General features: G+C 48.9%; 1 protein-coding gene across 1 annotated transcript in view; it reads left to right on the top strand.

Annotated features, from left to right (window-relative positions):
• Positions 1 to 5785: 5785 nt before the first annotated feature.
• ATP1A3 (ATPase Na+/K+ transporting subunit alpha 3) overlaps positions 5786 to 21994 on the top strand; it is a 50006-nt gene continuing 33797 nt past the window's right edge. Inside the window, exons 1-11 of the mRNA XM_056847512.1 lie at positions 5786 to 5894; positions 13021 to 13146; positions 13413 to 13472; positions 14396 to 14599; positions 14737 to 14850; positions 17094 to 17228; positions 17891 to 18008; positions 18829 to 19097; positions 21001 to 21199; positions 21378 to 21487; positions 21805 to 21939. Coding sequence (XP_056703490.1) covers positions 5889 to 5894; positions 13021 to 13146; positions 13413 to 13472; positions 14396 to 14599; positions 14737 to 14850; positions 17094 to 17228; positions 17891 to 18008; positions 18829 to 19097; positions 21001 to 21199; positions 21378 to 21487; positions 21805 to 21939 — 1476 coding nt within the window. The 5' untranslated portion in view covers positions 5786 to 5888. The remainder of the gene's footprint in view (positions 5895 to 13020; positions 13147 to 13412; positions 13473 to 14395; positions 14600 to 14736; positions 14851 to 17093; positions 17229 to 17890; positions 18009 to 18828; positions 19098 to 21000; positions 21200 to 21377; positions 21488 to 21804; positions 21940 to 21994) is intronic.

A 21994-nucleotide genomic window follows, 5' to 3' on the forward strand; every position in this document is an offset into this window, starting at 1 on the left:
CCTCTGTCCATTATTTTTGAAAAGTCTTGGCAAACAGGTGAGGTGCCAGAAGATTGGAGGCGGGCAAATGTTGTCCCCATCTTCAAGAAGGGGAAAAAGGAGGATCCAGGTAACTATCGACTCATCAGTTTGACTTCTATACCAGGAAAAGTGTTCGAACAAATCATCAAACATCCTAGAGCATTTAGAAAGGATGGATCTGATCACTCAGAGCCAGCACGGGTTTCTCAAGAATAAGTCATGTCAGACTAATCTTATATCCTTTTTTGAGAAAGTGACTACCTTGCTGGATCAGGGGAATGCTGTAGACATAGTTTATCTAGATTTCAGTAAGGCTTTTGATAAGGTTCCACATAGTATTCTAATTGACAAATTGGGAAAATGTGGGTTAGATCCTACTATTGTTAGATGGATCTGCAACTGGTTGACAGATCGTACCCAAAGAGTGCTAGTTAATGGTTCCTCGTCCACTTGGAGAGAAGTGACTAGTGGAGTTCCTCAGGGATCTGTGCTGGGCCCTGTGTTGTTCAACATCTTTATAAATGATTTGGATGAAGGAATAGAGGGGATGCTTATTAAATTTGCAGATGTTACTAAATTGGGAGGGGTAGCAAATACGGTGGAAGACAGAGCCAAGATGCAGGATGATCTTGACAGGCTGGAGAAATGGGCTAGAACTAATAAAATGCACTTCAACAAAGACAAATGTAAAGTTCTGCATTTAGGTAGGAAAAATCAAATGCATAATTATAGGATGGGGGAGACTTGTTTGAGCAGTAGTGTGTGTGAAAAGGATCTTGGGGTCTTAGTAGACTAAACACTGAACATGAGTCAGCAGTGTGATGCTGTAACTAAAAAGGCAAATGCAGTCTTGTTCTGCATCAACAGAAGTATAGTGTCCAGATCACGCGAAGTGATGGTATCGCTTTACTCTGTTCTGGTTAGACCTCAACTAGAGTACAGTATTCCATTTTGGGCACCACAATTTAAGAAAGATGTAGACAAGCTGGAACGTGTCCAGAGAAGGGCAACAAAGATGGTGAGGGGTCTGGAGACCAAGTCCTATGAGGAAAGGTTGAAGGAGCTGGGTATGTTTAGCCTGAAGAGGAGAAGGCTGAGAGGGGATATGATAACCATGTTCAAGTACTTGAAGGGCTGTCATATAGAGGAGGGTGCCAAGTTGTTTTCTGTTGCTCAAGAAGGTCGGACCAGTACCAACGGGTTGAAATTAAATCAAAAGGGTTTCCGTCTAGACATTAGGAAGAATTTTCTAACAGTTAGAGTGGTTCCTCAGTGGAACAGGCTTCCTCGGGAGGTGGTAAGCTCTCCTTCCCTGGAGGTTTTTAAGAAGAGGTTAGATGGCCATCTGTCAGCAATGCTGATTCTGTGACCTTAGGCAAATGATGAGAGGGAGGGCATCTTGGCCATCTTCTGGTCACTGGGGGTGTGGCGGGAGGAGGTGGTTGTGAATTTCCTGCATTGTGCAGGGGGTGGTTCCTTCCAACTCTATGATTCTAAATCTGTCAAAGCTCATTCACATGTACAAGTTGTCCCTTGGTGAACATGCGTGTCCTAACTGGGCCTTTATGGAGTGATTCTGCACTGAAGGAGGTTGGGGGTGCAATCCTAATAACGTGTTCCTGGCAGTCAGGCTCACACAGAATGTTTTTCAAAGCAAGAAGGGAGCTACTGGTGTAGGGAAATGCACCGTTAAATGGGAGGCTGCATACATTAGAATGCAGCAAGTTGGGAGGGGCACAAGAGGAAGGCTGGTGCATGGGTGGGAAGGCTTTATTATGCTCACTTGGAGATCTCCTGGTGCCGCAGGAAAACGGTGTGCAAATTCCAAAGCAGATCTGCCCTTCCCGTTTGTGTTGGTTTGAAATCAGTTTGAAACCAGTTTTATAATTATGCTTTTCCTGAAAAGAATTCTGGGATTTGTTGCACAGGAAAGGGTGCTGAGAATTATCTTAAGAGATCTCCTAAACCCTTTGCAGAAGAGAGATGGGGGGGGGGGTTGGTGGCTTTAAACTGGTTTGAGCATGTAGTGCAGATAATTCGCCCCACTTTCCCACTTTCAATCAGCAGTTGTATGAGCCGGATTTGACCCAGGGCCCACTCCTGGCCTAAGTTAGGTGTAGTGAGCTTTGTATTTTCAAGGGTTGCAGTGTGTGTGTGAGGATTCCCTCTGTCTCCAGTGCCCCTTTTCGTAAAGTTATCTTTGGAATTAATTGATTGCCTTGAGATTACTTTGGGAGTGGAAGTCCAGCAGTTCGGAGACCTGACTGTGTTCTTACGACACAGGACTTGGGTGTGTCTGCATGTGGAGTTGGGTCAATGGGGCACAACCAATGTAGTCAGAGGCGTGTGCATTGCAGGTTTGGAGTACAATGTACAGTTGATGCTGTTTGTGGGTCAGGGAGGCCTGGATTTAGGGGGCAGCTTGAACAAATATTGGGGACAATGTCAGAGATAAAATTTTAGATCTATGGGGTTTTTAAATAACATTTAGCTAACAAATGTTAAAGCTTGGAAGTACTTTACGGGCCAAAAACTGTGGAGCACATAAAAGCAGAAGTTGGGAGTGTAAGTTTGCCAATTGTATGGTTGCTTTTGAGGAGACAGAAAATTTCACAGCAAAATATTATTATTTTATTATTATTTATTTGATTTATAGGCTGCCCTTTCTTGACCAAGGCCAGGGTCAGAGCAGCTCACAACGTTTTAAAACAATTTTAAAAAACAATCAATGAATTACTTTATTATTGTAAATAGCATTTACAATAATAAAACCAGGAGCCTTCACTATAGCAGCACAGTATATCTGTAAAAAATACTAAAATCAGCAACAATACTTATACCAGTTGGTATTGCAGAGGCAGAGTGAGGAGGAGGAGGGGAGGACCGCTAGATGGAAAACCATCGCTGTCCTCAACAGTAAACCTGGTGGAACTGCTCAGTTTTACAGGTCTTGCGAAATTGCTTTAAGTCTTGCAGGGCCCGAATTTCTCTGGGCATAGCGTTCCACTGGCCCTGGTTGAGGACAGCTGGATAATCTTTGGATTGGGGATCACCAATAGATTTTCACCAGTTGATCAAAGCGCTCTCTGGGGTGTGTATTGGGAGAGGCGGTCCAGCAGGTTCTACAGTCCAGACTGTTTAGGGCTTTAAATGGAAGTGTGAAGCTGGCAGCTTGAAAATTAACTCATGTAGCTGTGTTTGTTTGTGCAACCTATGATGGTGGTGGTAGAAAGGGCCATCAAGTAGCAGCCAACTTATGGCAACCCCATAGAGTTTTCAAGGCAAGAAACATACTGAGGTGGTTTGCCATAGCCTGCCTCTTCAAAGCAATCCTGGAATCCTGGCCCTAGGTGGTTTACTGTCTAAGTACTGTGTGTGTGTTAAGTGCCGTCAAGTCGCTTCCGACTCATGGCGACCCTATGAATGAAAGTCCTCCAAAATGTCCTATCTTTGACAGCCTTGCTCAGATCTTGCAAATTGAAGGCTGTGGCTTCCTTTATTGAGTCAATCCATCTCTTGTTGGGTCTTCCTCTTTTCCTGCTGCCCTCAACTTTTCCTATCATGACGGTCTTTTCCAGTGACTCTTGTCGTCTCATGACGTGACCAAAATACGACAGCCTCAGTTTAGTCATTTTAGCTTCTAGGGTCAGTTCAGGCTTGATTTGATCTATAACCCACTGATTTGTTTTTTTGGCAGTCCACGGAATCTGTAACACTCTCCTCCAACACCACATTTCAAAGGAATCTATTTTCTTCCTATCAGCTTTCTTCATTGTCCAGCTTTCACACCCATACATAGTAATAGGGAATATGATGGCATGAATTAATCTAGTCTTGGTGGCCAGAGTCACATCCTTACACTTCAAAATCTTTTCTAGCTCCTTCATGGCTGCCCTTCCCAGTCTCAATCTCCTTCTAATTTCTTGGCTGCAGTCTCCCTTTTGGTTGATGGTGGAGCCAAGGAATAGAAAGTCTTGTACAATTTCAATGTCTAAGTACTAATGAGGGCAAACTCTGCTTAGCTTCCACGATTGGGCTAGCCTGGGCCACCCAGGTCTGGACATATATGGTGGTGGTGGAAAGTTACAACAAGTTGCAGCCCACTTATGGTGACCCTGTATGGTTTCCAATGCAAGAGATGAACAGAGATGGTTATCCATTACCTGCCTCTGCGTAGCAACCCTGGACTACCTCGGTGGCCTCCCATCCAAGAACTAACCAGGGCTGACCCTGCTTAGTAACCAAGATCTGCAGAGATCAGGCTAGCCTGAGCCATCCAGATCAAGGCGGTGCAACCCATAGTCCATAAATAAACCTACATGGATGCAATCTGTCCAGGTGTGGACAACAGCCAAGTGAATGAGAGACCTTTTGAGTGTACGCGTGTGGGTTGGAAGCCAAGGCTAGAAAGAAGACCTGGAATGGCGGCATGTCAGTAAAAGCTCCAGAAGATCTGTGAGTCCAGATCACCCCGCCAGGTCTCCAGGTCATAGGTCAAGACCACCCACCACCATGGGACCTGAAACGATGGGTGCCAAGATGACCCTAAGTGGCAAGACTCCCCTGACAAGAAAGCAAAGGTGGAGAGAAGGAAGAATGGATTACAAAATCCCAAGATGCCTGAGGTGGGAAAGAATGTTCCCCCCAAAGATGTTATCTCCTAACCAGACAGCATCAACACTTCAGGCTTCGCCAGCCATTTTAGGTTAGTGGGCACATCCTGTATAAACCCCAAAGGCTTCCCCAGGGGGTCAGGCAGACCTTTCCCTGGATAAATTTCTCCTGACCGGTCAGCATCCAGACCAGCCACTGAGTGAGAGAGTGTATTTTATTTTTGTAATTAATCAAAGCTGCTGTTTTGCTCAAGATCTCTGGTCTCTCTCAGCAACCCCAAGCTGGATCCTAAGGAGCTAAAATTGCTGGTTTCAGGAGGAAAAACCCGTTGGCTGATCCCCGACCCTCTTAGAATATATTTCTAACAACAATAATTTCTGTAGTTCTTGTAGGCTATCCGGGCTGTGTGACCGTGGTCTTGGTATTTTCTTTCCTGACGTTTCGCCAGCAGCTGTGGCAGGCATCTTCAGAGGAGTCACACTGAAGGACATTGTCTTTCAGTGTCAAGTGTGTAGGAAGAGTAATATATAGTCAGAAGGTGTTTCTGTGTTTGCAAAGTCTTTGGGAGGGAGATAGGGTGGGACTTGTGGGTGTTTTGTGAGTCAGCATTGTGTACCTGGGGAGGAGGGAGATGTGTCATGCTTCTGAGGTGTCCTATGATATTTAGTGTCTAGGGGGTGTCTGAATCTGTGGGCTGGAGTATGTGAGTATCGAGGCCTGTGCTTTGATAATAATTTTGGGTGCTCTTTCTTTGAGTGCTCCGGCAATATGGTTCTTTGGCACAGTAACATCTATAAATCAGGGTGCATTCAACGCCAGGACCTGCCTCTCTTCGAGCATAATTTGGGGGCCCTCTGGTAGATGTGTGTCGGCGAGGTTTGGGGATCCCCTGCCCCCTTCTCCCCCACCTTGGAGAAGGTGAATTCTGCAGTAAAAGGGGTGGGTCTTACTGGTGGGTTGGTGTGTAGGGGGGAGCCACAGCTGATTGGCTGTTGCACCCTCCCTGGCTCACACAGCAGAGGCAGGAGCCTGCCGGGGACTGTCCTTCCGCGCCTAGCAGCCGTGGGTACAGCATCCCTGGCTGAGGTCCAGGTGGCTCCCTCCTTTCCCCTCTGTCTGTCTTGTTCTCTCTCTCTCTCTCTCTGTTTCCCCATCCATCAGTCTGTCCATCCGTCCACCTGTTTGCTTGCGAGCCGGCTAGACAACCCCGGGAGAGTCTAGATCGTCCAGGCTGAGACGGAAGAACCACCAAGATGGGGGTAGGTACCACGCAGTCTCTCTCTCTGTGTGTGCACGTACGGAAGGACTCTGCGGACATCCCCACATCATTCTCTCCTGGGGGGGATCTGTAAATTCCAGATTGCACCTTGCGCCTTGACATCCATGTGTCCTTGTGCCGCATATGCGCTTCTAGCAGTGTCGCCATGTCTGCCCCGGGATTGCATGTGCAGGAGAGAGATTTATTGGCGTATGGGTGTGTGCTTTTTTGCTGTTCCTGTGTGCTTTCTGTGCATCTCTCACTGTCTATCCCATGACTCTACCCTGCCGCATCTCTAATCCTAGAAATTTCACCTGTCTGCACATCGCAGGCACACATATATCCCTCCCAAGGTGAGATCTGCATAGAGAGACATTTGTAAGCATTTCTGTGTGCCACATAGTGCGTGTGTGAACCTTTCCCAGCTCTGCGTGTTGGGGAATATGTGTGCTGGCATGTGGATCCTGCGTGTCTGTGGCGTGTGATTCGGATCTATAGATGCTTGCGCATGGCATGCAACCGAGGCGCCGGTGCCCGTATGTGGCACCCCCCCACACACCCATCCAGTAACCTTCCTTTCCCCTCTGCCTGTTTCTTATGCGCAGGCAAAGTAACCCTTGCCCTTGGGGTGTGTGTGTGTGGGGCTTCTTAGGCCTGCCTAATTTGCCCTTTCTTGATGCTCAGGAAATATTTTTAACTGCTAGGCACAGATAAAGCCTTATCGCCCCTGTACTGTTCTGGGAACCACAGAGATGTCATGCCAGTGTTCACAAACAGGACTGCTTTATTTTTAGTGTGTTGATGTGAAATAGTTTTAAGGACTGGACACCCCCCCCCTTTTCAGGTTGTTTTGAGGGAGGTTTTCTTGGATGTTGCGGTGCCTAGAAGACATTGGGGGGGGGGGTCTTTGCAAATTGAACATCTTTGGGGGGAGGAAGTACAATGATTGTCCTGGGGGGGTGAGTTAACAGGGCAATGATAGAAAAACCTCTCCCTCCCCATAGCTGACAAAATGTTGGGGAGGGATGGAAAGCTGGGGAAAGAAAGATGAGTCACTGGGCTAGAGTGAGAACACAAGGGGGGGGGGGGAGAGAAGAGAGGCAAGAGTCATGGTAGGGGGTCTCCAGAAAGGATCCAGAGATGGTGCTGAGAAAGGAGGGGGGTGCAGCGCTGTGATTGCCCCTCATTGATATTCCGGGGCTGTCTTCTCCTCTGGGGGGCTGCGGCAGGAGAAGGTGGAAGCCAAACCAACCCTGGGACACCCAAGGTGGGGGTGGGGTGGTGGAAGGGGAAGATGGATCCATACCAAGGCCATCTTTTTTTCCTGCCCCCCAGGAAGCTGGAGAAGCTGCTGCCAAGTTGAGGAGGGGGACAGAGAAGGAGGGGTCCCAGACACCCCATTTGATTTCTGGAGTCCCTGCTTTCCCAAGTGCTGGGACTGGAATGCATATATACATATATATTTGGAGGGGGGGGTGAATGTCTGGTTTGGGAAATCGTAGTGAGATGACCCCCCCCCCCAGTATAGGGAGGGAGAAAACCCCAGCATAGGGAGGGTTTATTTTGGGGGGGGGGGAGAGATGCGGACCCTAGGATTAAGCATCGTTTTCTTTGGGAGGGGAGAGAAGTTGCAGGAACAAATGGGGGGGGGGGAGAAGGAAGGTTTGCAAAAAGACCAGCACGGGGCTTGCGGGGAGGGGGAGGGGGGAGGGGAGCATATGGCCCGGGAGGGAGCAGCTAATCCGCCTGTCTTCCCGCGGAGGGGGGGAGGGGGGACCCATCCAAGCGACGGCATCGATGCAGCAGCTGTAACCTTGCGAAGATCAGGAAGGGGGGGGGAGAGAGAGAGCGAGAGCCAGCCGGGCGCGGGGGGGGGGGGAGGAAAAGGCGAGGCAAAGGGCATATAAGGCAAGCTGGGGGTTGGGATTCTCGGGGGGGGGGAGAGCCGAAGGACTCCCCAACACCTCGGCAGCCGCTTGCCCAGAAGTAAAAGCACCGGGGGGGGGGAGGAAAAGGGGAGGGGTGACTTTCCTCCCCCCCTCCTTTCGTTCCCCTTTGAGCGCCCCCCTTCCGTTTGGTGTCTGCAGATGATAAGAGGTGTCCTCCCTGCGGAGGGGGCGAGGGCAGCTCACCAGGAGACCTCTGACGCCCCCCCCCCCCGATGCTGTCCCCACCACCCCTGCATCCCTGCTTGGAGCACCTCCGGCCCGGGCCCCCCCCCCCGGCCCCAGTCTCCCCCCCCCGGCTCCAGTCTCCCCCCCCCCCGGACTGGGCGGTCGGAGGGGCCGGGCGTCCTGCGCACGGGTCACCCCTGGGCCGGCTCGCCCTCGTCTGCTCCCCGGGAGCCCCGTGGGGCGGTGCGGGGCGGTGCGGGGCGGGGGTCCCCCTCGGCCCTCCTCTGCCCCCTCCTCTCCTATGGGTCTCTGCGGCTGGCGCGCCTGCTGCAGCGCTGGCCCGGTGCCAGGCAGCTCTGCCCGCCGTCGCAACGCCGCGGAGGAGGGGGGGTGGCAGGCGGGCAGGCGGGCAGGCACGACCCTGCTGGGCTGGGGAGGCCCGGCAAGCGCCTGGTGGGGTCCGGGGCTGCCCCCCCTCCGTCCCCCCCCCCCCCGTAGCCCTGCCGCCCCTGCGCCACCCGCCTCCGCGATGCGCCTCCCGGGGGCGGGCCCGGCCCGGCCCTGCCCGGTCTGCAGCAGGGAGCGCGGGGCTTCCCCCTCCCTGGAGCCCCCGGGGGAGGGCCAAGAGCCTTTGACCCCCTGCAGCCGGCTCGCCCTGCCAATGGCCTGTGGGGACCCTCCGTCCCTCCCTCCCTCCCAGGCCCTGGATTGCAGCTCTGGGGGAGGGGAGGGGAAACAGTTGCCAGTGGGCAGTTTCTCCCCAAGCAAGGGGAAATGTGGTGCAGGGGATGAATCCAGCACATCACTGATGGAGACAGCCGGGGGTGAGGGTGTGAGGGCTCCTAAACGTGTGCATGCAAAGGAAGGAAGCATCTGCATGTGGATGCAATATTAAATGCTGGTGGATTTGGGAGTGTATGGGAGAAGCAGTTGTACATATGGTTGGGGGGGTGTGGTAGCACATTTGTGTGTGGATGCGTGTGCACCAGTGCAACGGACTTGTTTTCTTATTTTCTTTCCTCCTGCGTGCATCTGTCTTTGGTGTAGACACCTGTTCGCATGCCTCTGTCTGTTTGTGTGCCTTCGAATGTGCGTTCAGTATAAGGGCTCCGTGCCAGTCTTTTCAAGTATACGACTTCCAGGCAAGGCGATACTACTGTAACAGGCCTTGTTTGCTATGGGGATAGTGAATAGGGGTGGTTGTGGGGCAGCTCTCGGCGCTCCCCTCCACAATGACCCAGAGGAGGAGGATCCCAGCTCTCGGACACACACTGGGGGCAGCGTTTTCCACCCAACGGGGCCTCTTGCCTTCTGATCAAGAGAAACGGAAGGGCATCTCAAGGTCAGTCAAGGTCATGGAAATATTCTTTGGGCCTTAAGACACAGGCTTATTTGTTGCTTTTATATTCCATCTTTCCTTCCGTTCAGGTAATGGGCAAGGCCAAATCTGGGTAGCTTCACAGATGGACCAACATCTGGTACCTTCAGGCTGCAAAGATTGGATCGACCCCCCCCCCCCTTATGAACACTCGCCCCACTGAGTCCTGCCCAAGTCTCCTTCTAGGAGGCTAGAAGGACAAGGAGAAGACAAGGTGGTTCGTATATAGATGGTCGTTTTTCAGAGACTTGAAGGTTGTATGATGGAATCATTGTTTTTGGTGTGCATGGTCTTTTGTTGTTGTTTGTATGCATAGTCAAATAGGTTTTGCAGGTTTATGTATTGCTCCCAGAACCTGCAATACCTGTTTGACTTAGAGACCATAGCAGGATTTGGTTGGGGAAGATTAACATTCTGCAGCTGGCAGTGATGGTTTGATCGTACCATCTTCAAGTCTCTGAAAAAATTCTGCATGCGCACACTTCCCTGACCAGATGGAGATTGATCTAGGACTGGGCAAGGTCATGGACAGGCAAAGACTCAGGTGGGCTCAGTTTGGTGCCTCTTTTCTAGTATGGGAGTCACGTATAGTTTCAATTGCCAGATAAAGATTCAATACTTCTAATGATTTCCCTGAAGTGAGGGACAGGTGCTTTGTTCATGCTCAGGAGCACCCTGTGCTTCACAGATTCCAAAGGTGACATGTACGTATATATAAGGTAAGCCATTCTTGATGAGGGACAATGGATGGAAAGTGTATGGCTAGCCAAAGACCACCCTGCAAGTTCTTCCTAGCTTGTTGGGCAAGCAGATGCTGCCCTGTTACCCTCCAAGGGCGGGGCAAGTGGACGCTGGCTCCTCTTGTATGCTGGCCAGGAACGTGTGCGTGCAACAGGTCCCAAAGGGAGGTGGACCGTGGCCTCTGGAACCAGCCCAGCTCTGGAACCTGGATGGGAAACCACACCTGCAGTGCAGAAGTGTCTGTGCTCCTGGGGCACTGATGCGCTTGCACGCCTTTGCATAGGCAGAGACACCCATGGGCTTGTGGACTGAGAGGAGTTTGTGATCCTCGTCCATCGCTTCCCATTCCTGGTGCAATGATGGAGGTATGAAAATGCCTTCTGCTTGGCCAGAGCATCGCGACATCTAGCCTAGCATTGTCTCAGGCAACGGTCTGTCCCCAAAATGGGAAACATGCCAAAGATCAAACTTGGGGTGGGTGGGGGCTCCCACAACAAGAGTATGTGCTTCCCCTCGGACGTACGGTCTCGTTGGCTACCTAGCAGGCAACCCTCTTTTCTGTGCCCCCCTCTTATCCCTGAGGATCTTGCAGGGATTCTCTTTCTTAGGACAAAATCAGGATGCTCAAAGTTGTGCCTCTTTGTCATTGACTGAAGGGAAAGCCACAACGTCCACGAGGAAATAAACAGATGGCTTTCTTTAATCCATTTATTCTTTAGGAATGACGACAAACCGATAAACAAGCCTAATGAAACGAAAACATGAATTAATTCAAAGCCTGTTGATGCCCATGAGAACTGCCATGATGGGCCCCAAAACAAGTTTCCTCCTTTAGTCTAGTGTGCCGTTCCTAGCAGCGGCCTGCAAGACGCCTCTGGAAGCTCACAAGCAAGACATGAACTGATGCTGGGAGGAAACCCGATAAAAAGGCATCTGGTATTCAGAGGTATAGTGCCTCTGAACATGGAGGTTCTGTTTAGTCACTGCGGCTAACAGAAACTGATAGGCATCCTCTGTGAATTGAACGAATCCTATTAAACAGCCCTTAAGCTTGTGGCTATCGCTACAGCACGTGGGACTAAGGTAAAGGTAGTCCCCTGTGCAAGCACTGAGTCATTCCTGACCCATGGGGTGATGTCACATCCCGACGTTTCCTAGGCAGACTATGTTTACGGGGTGGTTTGCGGGCGCCTTCCCCAGTCTTCCCTTTACCCCCAGCATGCTGGGTCCTCATTTGACCGACCTCGGAAGGATGGAAGGCGGAGTCAGCCTGAAATTGACTCCTGTCGGGATCGAACTCCGGTCGTGAGCAGAGCTTTTGACTGCAGTACTGCAGTTAACCACTGTGCGCCATGGGGCTCTTCCATGGGACTAAGGGCCTAGTAAAAACTGAGGCCCAGGTACCTGAAGCCTTTTATGCATGGCTGTTTCACTCGCCGTCACCACTTCAGGTCTTGTTTGGATTATGCATGTGGTTTCCGACCGTCCGAGGTCGCCTGGCTCTCCCCCTGCGTTTTGCCTGCGTTTTCAAATTCGCAATAAAACAGGTCCCTCAAAACACAGAGGGAGAGCGTGGGGCAACCGCTGACGGTCAGAAACGGCCTGCACAATCGACACAAAGACCCAAAGTCGTCAGAGGGGTGACAGCGAGTGAAACAGCCTGGCATATAGGCCTTCCCAGTCAGAAGAGGAAACCCTCTTTGTAGAGCAGTTTCAAAGGATAACCATGTTGGCTAGATTCATAGAGCGTATATTCTGACAGGGAAAAATTGGAGTTCGGGGCAAAATGTCCTAAATCTTATTCAAATAGAATGGCATCATAGGATTGACAAGCATGGATTAGTTAGCTCAAGCAGGTTCCCCCATCATCCGTCTTTCTGTGTTTGAAATCCCACCTTGCCCTTCTTTTCAAGAAAACGAAAATATAGCCTTTGGTTTCAGAAACTCACTCTTATCCTTTAAGGAATTAAAAACAATACCCAGGGTTATGGTTGCCAACCTCCAGGTGGTGGCTGTGGATCTCCTGCTATTACAACTGACCTCCAGGCGGCAGATCAGTTCGCCTGGAGAAAATGGCCGCTTTAGAAGGTGGACTCTATGGCATTATATCTCATCAAAGTCCCTCCCCTCTCCAAACCCTGCCCTCTTCAGGCTCCATCTTCAATATTTCCAGGTATTTCATAATCCCTACCTAGGGTAGATCATTATCCCATGACTTGTCATTCTTTTTCCTACATCTTTTGTACTGTCTGTTTTCATTGGATCCATAGAGTGCAGATATCTTGGGTTTCCTTCCAAGGCTGAGAAACGCTATCAAAACTCTAAAATATTTCAAATAACAACCCTTCCAAGTGACATTTTTCTGTCACAGTTTTCCATCAGTGAATTATGCTCTGTGTGAATGAGGTGACCTTCTGGCACTTATGGGAAACAGTCGGGCTTTGGTCAGGCTCCGTGTGAATGGAATCTTACAGCGCTGGGAATCCCACCAAAAAATGACCTGTGTTTGCATGGGTTCAGCATGCAAAATTGGATAACCAAGAAGAGGTTCTTGGTTGATATTCCTGATTGTGATGGAACAGAGGTGCCTGTGGTCTGTAATTTGCCCATGGGTGTTAAGAGAGCTGCATTCTTGGATTGCTGCGAATTATGCTGGTATCGGGGGTGGGGGTATGCCACAGAAGATATATTGTCCAAAATTTGTTTCTCCAAACAAATTCTGGGAAATGAGAGTTTCATGTTTGGGATAGATCAGGTCTATCATATCCCCAAGAAGACGCTTCTACAGGGAATTTACATGCCAAAGATGCAGATGTTTGGGAGATGCTCAAAGGAAGAAATTGTGAACCCCTCTTCCATGCCTTGATCTCTTTTTTTCTCCTCTTTCTACGCAGTACGGCCGCTCAGACAGCTACCGTGTGGCGACCACGCAAGACAAAAACGATGAGAAGGACTCGGCCAAAAAGGGCAAAGCACAGAAAGCCCGAGACATGGACGATCTTAAGAAGGAAGTGGCGTTGGTGAGTGAGAAAGGGGCTGCCGGCATCAGGGGTGTGTGTGCTAGACTTTTACTAGCAAGTGGCTGTTGGGCTTCACTCCCAGGTCATTTACTGTGTGACCTGATGTGGACTGACTCCAGCTTAAACTCCGTGAAATCAGTGAATTTAGATTGGAGTAACTCTGCTTCAGATCAATCTGGCAGTGGTAGACTGTAGAGTGGGAGGGAGGAACTGAAGGAGAGAGCAGGACGGCCTCTTAATTCTCACTCTATTTTGCACTTTTCCAGACTGAGCACAAAATGTCCATCGAGGAGGTGTGCCGAAAATACAATACCGATTGTGTGCAGGTAATAAAACGCAGCCCTGACCTGGATAGCCCAGGCTAGTCTGACCTCATCAGATTTCAGAAACTAAGCCGGGTCAGCCCTGACTAGTACTTGGATGGGAGACCACCAAGGAAGTCCAGGATTGCTACGCAGAGGCAGCCAATGGCAAACCACCTCTGAATGTCTCTTACCTTGAAAACCCTGCTGAGGTGCCATAAGTTGGCTGCAACTTGACAGCACTTTACACACACAATGAAACCCAGGCAGCAGGGTTTTTCTGCCCCCCCCCCTCCATACTGGGGTGCTAGAGTCTCCCTCCTCAAGGACCGGGGATGGTTTGGGGAGAATAGCAGTGCTGTGTGATAGTAGTAGTATCTTCTGGAGAGAATTGGGGGTGGGGAATGAATTGGCCAGTATTGGGTGCTTGACAGATGGCTATAAAATCCACAAGAAGCTTGAACCTCCAAAACAGGATTTGACAAACTAGTTTGAGAAATCTGTTTATACAGGATGAGGGTCAAAAGGAAAAGGAAAACAAAGTGGTTGCCTGGGCCAACCTTACCAGGGACATTTTTGCGCATTGCCTTGGAAAGAAAGTAGTCATAAACATTCTCCATAAAGAAGCAACTCAGCTCAGTGAAGCTATGCAGCAGATCCCTAAGAGGGTACCATGTTCTGACTGCCATCTCCGTGCGACATTTGGAAGTAAGAATTTATGCGTCAGGTTCCTCGATGCCGAGGCCTGGAATGCGGTGTATTTCCTGAGGCGAAATTCAAGTTGTCTTGGTGCCTCTTTTGAGTAGAGGAAGGTGTGAGAATTATATTGTGCAGAGAAATCCTTGGAGGGGTGAAGGAATGAAAGCACAGGTGAGGGGGAGGGGGTCCAACAGGGGCGGCTCCATTGCAGGCTCATAAAAGAATGAGCTTCTCTGTCTCCCTACCAGGGTCTGACCCACAGCAAAGCCCAAGAGATCCTGGCTCGCGATGGCCCCAACGCCCTTACCCCACCACCCACCACTCCCGAATGGGTGAAATTTTGCCGCCAGCTCTTTGGAGGGTTCTCCATCCTCTTGTGGATCGGGGCCATCCTCTGCTTCTTGGCCTATGGCATCCAAGCGGGCACCGAGGATGACCCGGCAGGGGACAATGTAAGTCCTGGGAAAGAGCCCTTCTGCAGTGGGTTAGGGATGCCCGGGAGGGGGAAAGAGGAAATGGGGTAAAACGAGGGAATCCCACGGGGCTTCCAAGATTCCAGCTTCCTGTATCTGCTCCCACCCTTCTACAGCTGTACCTCGGTATTGTCTTGGCTGCTGTGGTCATCATCACTGGCTGTTTCTCCTACTACCAAGAAGCCAAGAGCTCTAAGATCATGGAGTCCTTCAAGAACATGGTGCCTCAGGTATGAACTGCAAATAAAGAGTGTACTGATAGGGCTACTAGCCATATGCAGTGGGTAGAACTTGGTTTCACTAGTTAGACCAGCAGAGTTTTATCTGGTACCCAATATTAGGGTCTGCAAAGGCAACAGTCTCAAAATTCTGCCTGGCAGTCCGTGATCTCACCAAATGATTCCAGGCTCCATGCATAGGAGCCCTGTGGCGCAGAATGGTAAGCTGCAGTACTGCAGTCCAAGCTCATGACCCGAGTTCGATCCTGATGGAAGTTGATTTCAGGTAGCCGGCTCAAGGTTGACTCAGCCTTCCATCCTTCCAAGGTCGGTAAAATGAGTACCCAGCTTGCTGGGGGTAAAGGGGAGACGACTGGGAAAGGCACTGGCAAACCACCCCACAAACAAAGTCTGCCTAGTAAACGTTGGGATGTGACATCACCCCATGGGTCAGGAATGACCTGATGCTTGCACAGGGGACCTTTACCTTACCTTTACCATGCATAAACTGCCTCCCCTAATTCCTCTGGATTCTAGCCTAGCTCTTCCCCAATTCCTCCAGATTCTAGTGTGGCTCCACCCCTAATGCCTCTGGATTCTAGACTGGCTCCACCCCAAATGTCTTCAAATTCTAATCTGGTTTCTCCCCTGGCATCCCTCCCCAAATTACATTTTGGCTCCACCCCTGATAAATCCAGTTTGTCCATTGCTCTGTTTTTGATTGCAAAGTTCTGATCAGGTGTTGTGCTTTGTTCTTGGTTGGCAATCGATATTTTTGCAGTCTAAAGTTTGTAACGCTGCATATGAATGGTACAAGTGATCCGAGAAAGGAGATCAGCCCCAAACCTCTGATCGCTTCCCAACACACTTCTTGAAGTCAGCCTTGGTGTCCTAGAGATCAACATGTCGCAGTATTGTCATGAACAGTGTGGGCTAGCTGGTTAATTCTCGAACTGTGGCATAACACTGTTGAGAGGCAGTGCGGTTTAGTGCTTAGAGTGCTAGACTAGAATTTGGGAGACCCAGATTCCCCACTCTGCCGTGAATGCTCTCTGGGTGACTTGGGCCAGTCAAACTTTCAGCCTAACCTACTCCAACAGGTAAGATAAAATGGAGGAGAGGAGAATGATGTAGGCCACTTTGCGTCCCCACTGGGGACAAAGGCGGGGTATAAATGATTTAAATAAATAAATAAATAAATAATACCATTGACTTTTGATCAGTCTGGGGTTTTGCCAAAAACGAGAGGAACATAACACAGTTCCCCAAAGCATGCAGGGAAAATAAAACCAAAATAAAAGTCAAGAAGGTTAGGGATTGTGCATTGTTACAGGGTAAACTTACCCACTACCTGGGAATACTTCCCTTTCATGCCTCCGGTAAAACCACATTGGAGCCTTGAAAGAACAGAATTTTAATTTGGAAACCTTTTAAACCACCTCTTTTATGACAGTCATGATAGAGGAAAACACAGATGTCTGAGGCACCTAGAGGCACCTGGTTGGCCACTGTGTGAACAGACTGCTGAACTTGATGAACCTTGGTCTGATCCAGCAGGGCCTTTCTTATGTACCAAACAATGCTCCAGAAATCCAACAAAGTCTAAGTCTAAGTGGACCGTGTTGCTTTTAAAGGTAGCAAGCACCAGCTCATTACTGACCCATGGGGTGACGTCATATCACGACGTTTACTAGGCAGACTGTGTTTGCAGGGTGGTTTGCAATTGCCTTCCCCAGTCATCTACACTTTACCCCCAGCAAGCTGGGTACTCATTTTATCAACCTTGGAAGGATGGAAGGCTGAGTCAACCTTGAGCCAGCTACCTGAAACCGACTTCTGTCAGGATCAAACTCGGGTCATTGACTGCAGTACTGCAGGTGACCACTGTATGCCATGGGGCTTCCTGTTGTTTTTAGATGTGGGTTAAAATCCTGGCTCATATACAAACTCAGTAGATAGCATTTGCACACCGCTATTTTTGAATTCCCACATTTGCAAAATGGAAACAGAAATAAACTATCTCAAAAGGATTGTTTTTTAAGGAGTGATGAATTGATAAAGTGGGGGTTGCCATTTGGTACTGTGAGGCCTTTGCATGCTGGCAGTGCGAAGCAAACAACAGCAGAAATTGCAGCCCCATGACTTTCATCCCTCTTGGAGACAGTACACTAGGGCAGTGTGTTTTTAGGGTCCCAGTAGCTGAGAATCCCAGAATTTGTACCCACTTCCCCACGCCTGCCACTCTCATCCTTTAGCAAGCCCTGGTCATCAGGGAAGGGGAGAAGATGCAACTCAATGCCGAAGACGTGGTGGTTGGGGACCTGGTGGAAGTGAAAGGTGGAGACAGAGTCCCAGCTGATCTGAGGATCATCTCAGCCCATGGATGCAAGGTGAGGCCCCTGAGTTTGTGTATTCCCCCCAAAGGACTTCCTGAAGCATGAAACACTTGGGACCAGCGCTGTGAGATTTACGAAGGGTTCTCCCCCTTTCTTAACCAAACCTAACAGAGAGAGGAGCTCACGCTACCACCTTTGGAGACCGAATGTCCACAGTTTGTTGGGTGTCAAGTGAGATGATTCAAATTAGCATCACGGTGGCTGCTTCAGGCATTCTTGGGCAGAATTTTCTGCTCTGAAGATACTTCTGTCTCTTCCTTATTAGTAAGGAGGAGCTGAGAACATTTTAATGTATAAGAATCAAATAATTATTTTAATTGCACAAGATATCAGGAAGTTCTCCTGTATAATTGTATCTCACCTGCAGGAATTTTGTAACATGTCAAACGATTCCAGTTCAGAACCCAAAATTCAAATTTATTTGTTATTCATTTATTCAAATAATCATATACTGCTTTCCCCCCTGTAGAAATGGTAAATTTGAATGTAGAATTCAGAGACCCTTGGATTTCCTAGTACTTGCACGATTTGAAAATCTGCAATGTAAATTCTGCATCAAAATTTAAAATGAGACAGTTTGAGTGGAAAGCTTTATGACAAATTGGTTCCAGTCTAGAGCAGTGTTTAACTACATGTGTGGTTCTCGTTCTGCCCAGGTGGATAATTCCTCCTTGACTGGTGAATCAGAGCCACAAACACGGTCTCCTGATTGCACCCACGACAACCCCTTGGAAACCAGGAATATTACTTTTTTCTCGACCAACTGTGTAGAAGGTATGACCAGAGCCTATAAGGGAGATGCAGGCTATAGGTTGATGGAAATTGTCTAGGTAGAGTTGAGGACAGTCTACCAGGGTGCGGGTGGGAGCATCATATATTAGGTCTAATTCCTTGGGGCCTGTTAGTATTACAGACCTAAATGGCATTAATAGCCATTCTGTTTCCTGGGGAACTCTGGAAAAGGTAGGAGTCTCTAACAGATAATTCTCATTCTTCCTGAAATACAATTCCCAGGGTTCTTTGGGAGAGATCATGATACTATGTATAGTAAATGAGCATGAAACCAACATACCGGTAAGAGAGTCAGTGTGGTGTAGTGGTTAGAGTGTTGGGCTAGTACAGGGGTGTCGAACTCATTTGTTACAAGGGCCAGATATGACATAAACATCACTTGGTCGGGCCGGGCCATGCCTCGCTAGCCCAGATTGAGACTGGGCAGATGCTGTCTCGGCTGGCAAGCCCACAGCAGGCTCGCCAGCCCAGATCAAGACTGGGGGAGAGGGAGTTGGCTGGCTCACAGGGCAGATAAGAGCTCTCAAGGGGCCATATGTTTGACACCCCTGGGCTAGTATCTGGGAGACTTAATTTCGAATCCCCACTCATGTGATGGAAGCTCACTGGGTGACCTTGGGCCAGTCACCCTCTCTTAGCCTAATCTACCCCACAAGGTTGTTGTGAGGATAAAATGGAGGAGAATGATATAAGCCACTTGAGGTCCCCGTTGGGGAGAACAACAGGGTGGAAGTGAATTAAATAAATAAATGAAAGTTTGTAGTGCAGAGATTCCTGCAGAGCTGTCCTTTCGTCCTCCCAGGCACGGCACGTGGGGTCGTCATCTCCACCGGTGACCGCACAGTGATGGGCCGAATTGCTACCCTGGCCTCGGGCCTGGAGGTCGGCAAGACTCCCATTGCCCGCGAGATCGAACACTTCATCCAGCTCATCACTGGCGTGGCCGTCTTTCTGGGGGTCTCCTTCTTCATCCTCTCCCTGATCCTTGGCTACTCCTGGCTGGAAGCGGTCATCTTTCTCATCGGCATCATTGTGGCCAATGTCCCTGAGGGCCTTCTGGCTACGGTCACCGTAAGTACTGCAAACTGTAGGTGTGCCTGCAGAATGGGCACTCTAGTCACATAGCAAAAGAAAAGAGAGCCGCACCAAACCAAACAGCAATTGGTGCAAGGGGAAAGTATTTAATAATTAAATCGCCCCTATGAGTTTTGCATACGCTTCCTCAGGGGGATCTTTCTTAACGCAAACGTCCCAAGCAAGCAATGGAACAATCATGACTTCATGGATTCATGATTGTTTCATTGCTTGCTTGGGATGTTCGAGCTAAGGAAGAGCCCGCTGAGGAAGTGTATGCGAAATGCGTAGGGGCAATTTAATTATTAAATACTTTCCCCTTGCACCAATTGCTGTTTTTTGTCTACTCTAGTCACATTACCATGGATTTGGAGGTGAGAGAACAAGCATGGAAAGCTGTAGTGAAATTCAGATTTTCCCTATTAGATCAGGATTTTCTTCCTGACCTTTTAAAATGAACTGAGCTTGACCCTTTTGTGTCTTTTTGGACAAAGACCGTAGATGAAAGACTTTCAAGGTTAAAGATTTCCTATCAAGTTTTCCGTCAGACCGCCCTTTAGTAATGAATAAGATACTCACAGATTTAGAACGAAGAAGGACCATCATGAAATATGTGGTGATGCCAAAAGGAAATGCGCACCCTCCTTCTGAGTTCAGAGCACCCCATCTTTTCCAGTGCTCCCAGATTATCTAGAATTCTTAACCATTCCAACCTTTTGAAGACTTTTCTTCTTGGCCAGACATAATGCCTTACCCTTCAATGAATTATTTGGCAGATTCCTTGATCGAACAGAGTCTGCCCGTGTGGAAAGGCAAAGACAGAAACACCCATTTTTTATTCAGTTATTTATATTCTTTTATAAGATCTTTTATTACTCCATTGATTTCACGCTTTCCTGTCTGTTCTCATGACTATAATTTAATCTATCTGCTGTCTGGTAAAATAAGGCTGTTACTCTGTCTGTAGTTTATTATTTAATAGTCACTTTGAAGATATGCTGAAAGTTATAATCATTACACCTAAATGCCCATTTGCACACAGGTGCTCATTTTGCACTGGAACTGGGAACAGGAGCTACCATAACAGCAAACCCCTGAGCTAGATTCAAGTCCAGTAGCACCTCGGAGACCAACATGATTTTCAAGGTATAAGCTTTTGATATTAAATCTCCCTTTGTCAGACCTGACCAAGGGAGCTTTGAATCTCAAAAGCTTATACCTTGAAAACCTTTTTGGTCTCTGAGGTGCTATTGGATTTGAATCTAGCTCTTGTACTGCAGGCCAAAACAGCTACCCTTTAAAGCAAAATCCTGAACTCAAGTTGCATAATAGGTTTAAAGGTGTTTCTTTAGGTGCCTAAGTGTTTTTCAGGCAACTAACTGTCCTGAAACTGGATACCTGGGAGATGGGAACTGGGTAGAATGTTACCTCACACTTTCCCATATAAGTATCAGGCCTAGAGATAACCAGGGTTTTTTATTTTTAATGTAAGCTTGAGATTCAGGGAAGGGGTCTGAAATATCTCTGAGGGACCTGGGTTCTGATATTGAACACATGAAGCTGCCTTCTACTGAATCAGACCCTTGGTCCATTAAGGTTAGTACTGTCTACTCAGACTGGCAGTGGTTCTCCAGGGTCTCAGGCAGAGGTCTTTCACATCACCTACTGGCTGGTCCTTTTAACTGGAGACATGGGGGTTGAAACTGGGACCTTCTGCATACCAAGCAGATGCTCTACCACTAAGCGACAGCCCCTCCTCTATTGGGTTGACTATCCAAAGAACAGAAGGTTGTGCAGGCGGGGAGTTGTCCAGTTTTGTAAATTCTGTCTGCCCTTGCCAGTCCTAATTTGGATGCTTTCCTGCAGTCTGCCTCCTCACTGACTTCTGCCCTCCTACCAGGTGTGTCTCACCCTGACTGCCAAGCGCATGGCACGCAAGAACTGCTTGGTGAAGAACTTGGAAGCTGTGGAGACCCTGGGCTCCACCTCCACCATCTGCTCAGACAAGACGGGGACCTTGACCCAGAACCGCATGACGGTCGCCCACATGTGGTTTGACAACCAGATCCATGAAGCCGATACCACTGAGGACCAGTCTGGTGAGGGCCATGGGGGGGAATAGGTAGCCTTTCGAGGGAAGATCTTGCTTCTTCTTAGGCAAAGGAGTGCCTCTTTCACCTTTAGGATCGTCTGGGTTCGTTTGCTTTCCTGAGCATCCACACTCCACTGTCTTTCTCCTCCCTTAGACTTTTTAATTTCCCTTTCTCTTCCCTGTAGGCACGGCCTTTGATAAGAGCTCTGCCACCTGGGTGGCCTTAGCCCAAATTGCGGGTCTTTGCAACCGAGCAGTGTTCAAAGGAGGTCAGGAAAATGTGCCGATCCTTAAGGTAAGAGCAAAATACACAGACTTCTATGAGAAAGTATGTAGATAGCTGGAAGAAGGGAAAGTGGGGTATGGCGACATGCTGCAAAAAAAAAAAAGAGTCAGCTTTGCCGTGTTCTTTGAGGGAAAGTAAGGTGTAAGGAAACCTGCTTCAATTTCTCTCATCTTCTTTTCAAGCAAAAAATAATATGGAGGTTGGCAACTTGGGGCTGGGGAAGCTGTAAGATTACCATGCCTTACAGCCAAGCAAAAGTATGTGGTGAGTGAGGGGAATCCTATCTGAGGCCCATGTTTAAAATGCTTTTCCCATTCGTCCCACAGCGAGATGTGGCAGGAGATGCTTCTGAGTCGGCCCTTTTGAAATGCATTGAGCTGTCGTCTGGATCTGTCAAACTCATGAGGGAGAAAAGCAAAAAAGTGGCTGAGATCCCCTTCAACTCCACCAACAAATACCAGGTATGGCCTCTCCGGCTGTTTGGCTGGCCCTCAAAATGAACATAAGAAGAGCCCT

Source organism: Euleptes europaea, chromosome 3 (assembly GCF_029931775.1).
Source record: "Euleptes europaea isolate rEulEur1 chromosome 3, rEulEur1.hap1, whole genome shotgun sequence".
Classification (NCBI taxonomy): Eukaryota; Metazoa; Chordata; class Lepidosauria; order Squamata; family Sphaerodactylidae; genus Euleptes; species Euleptes europaea.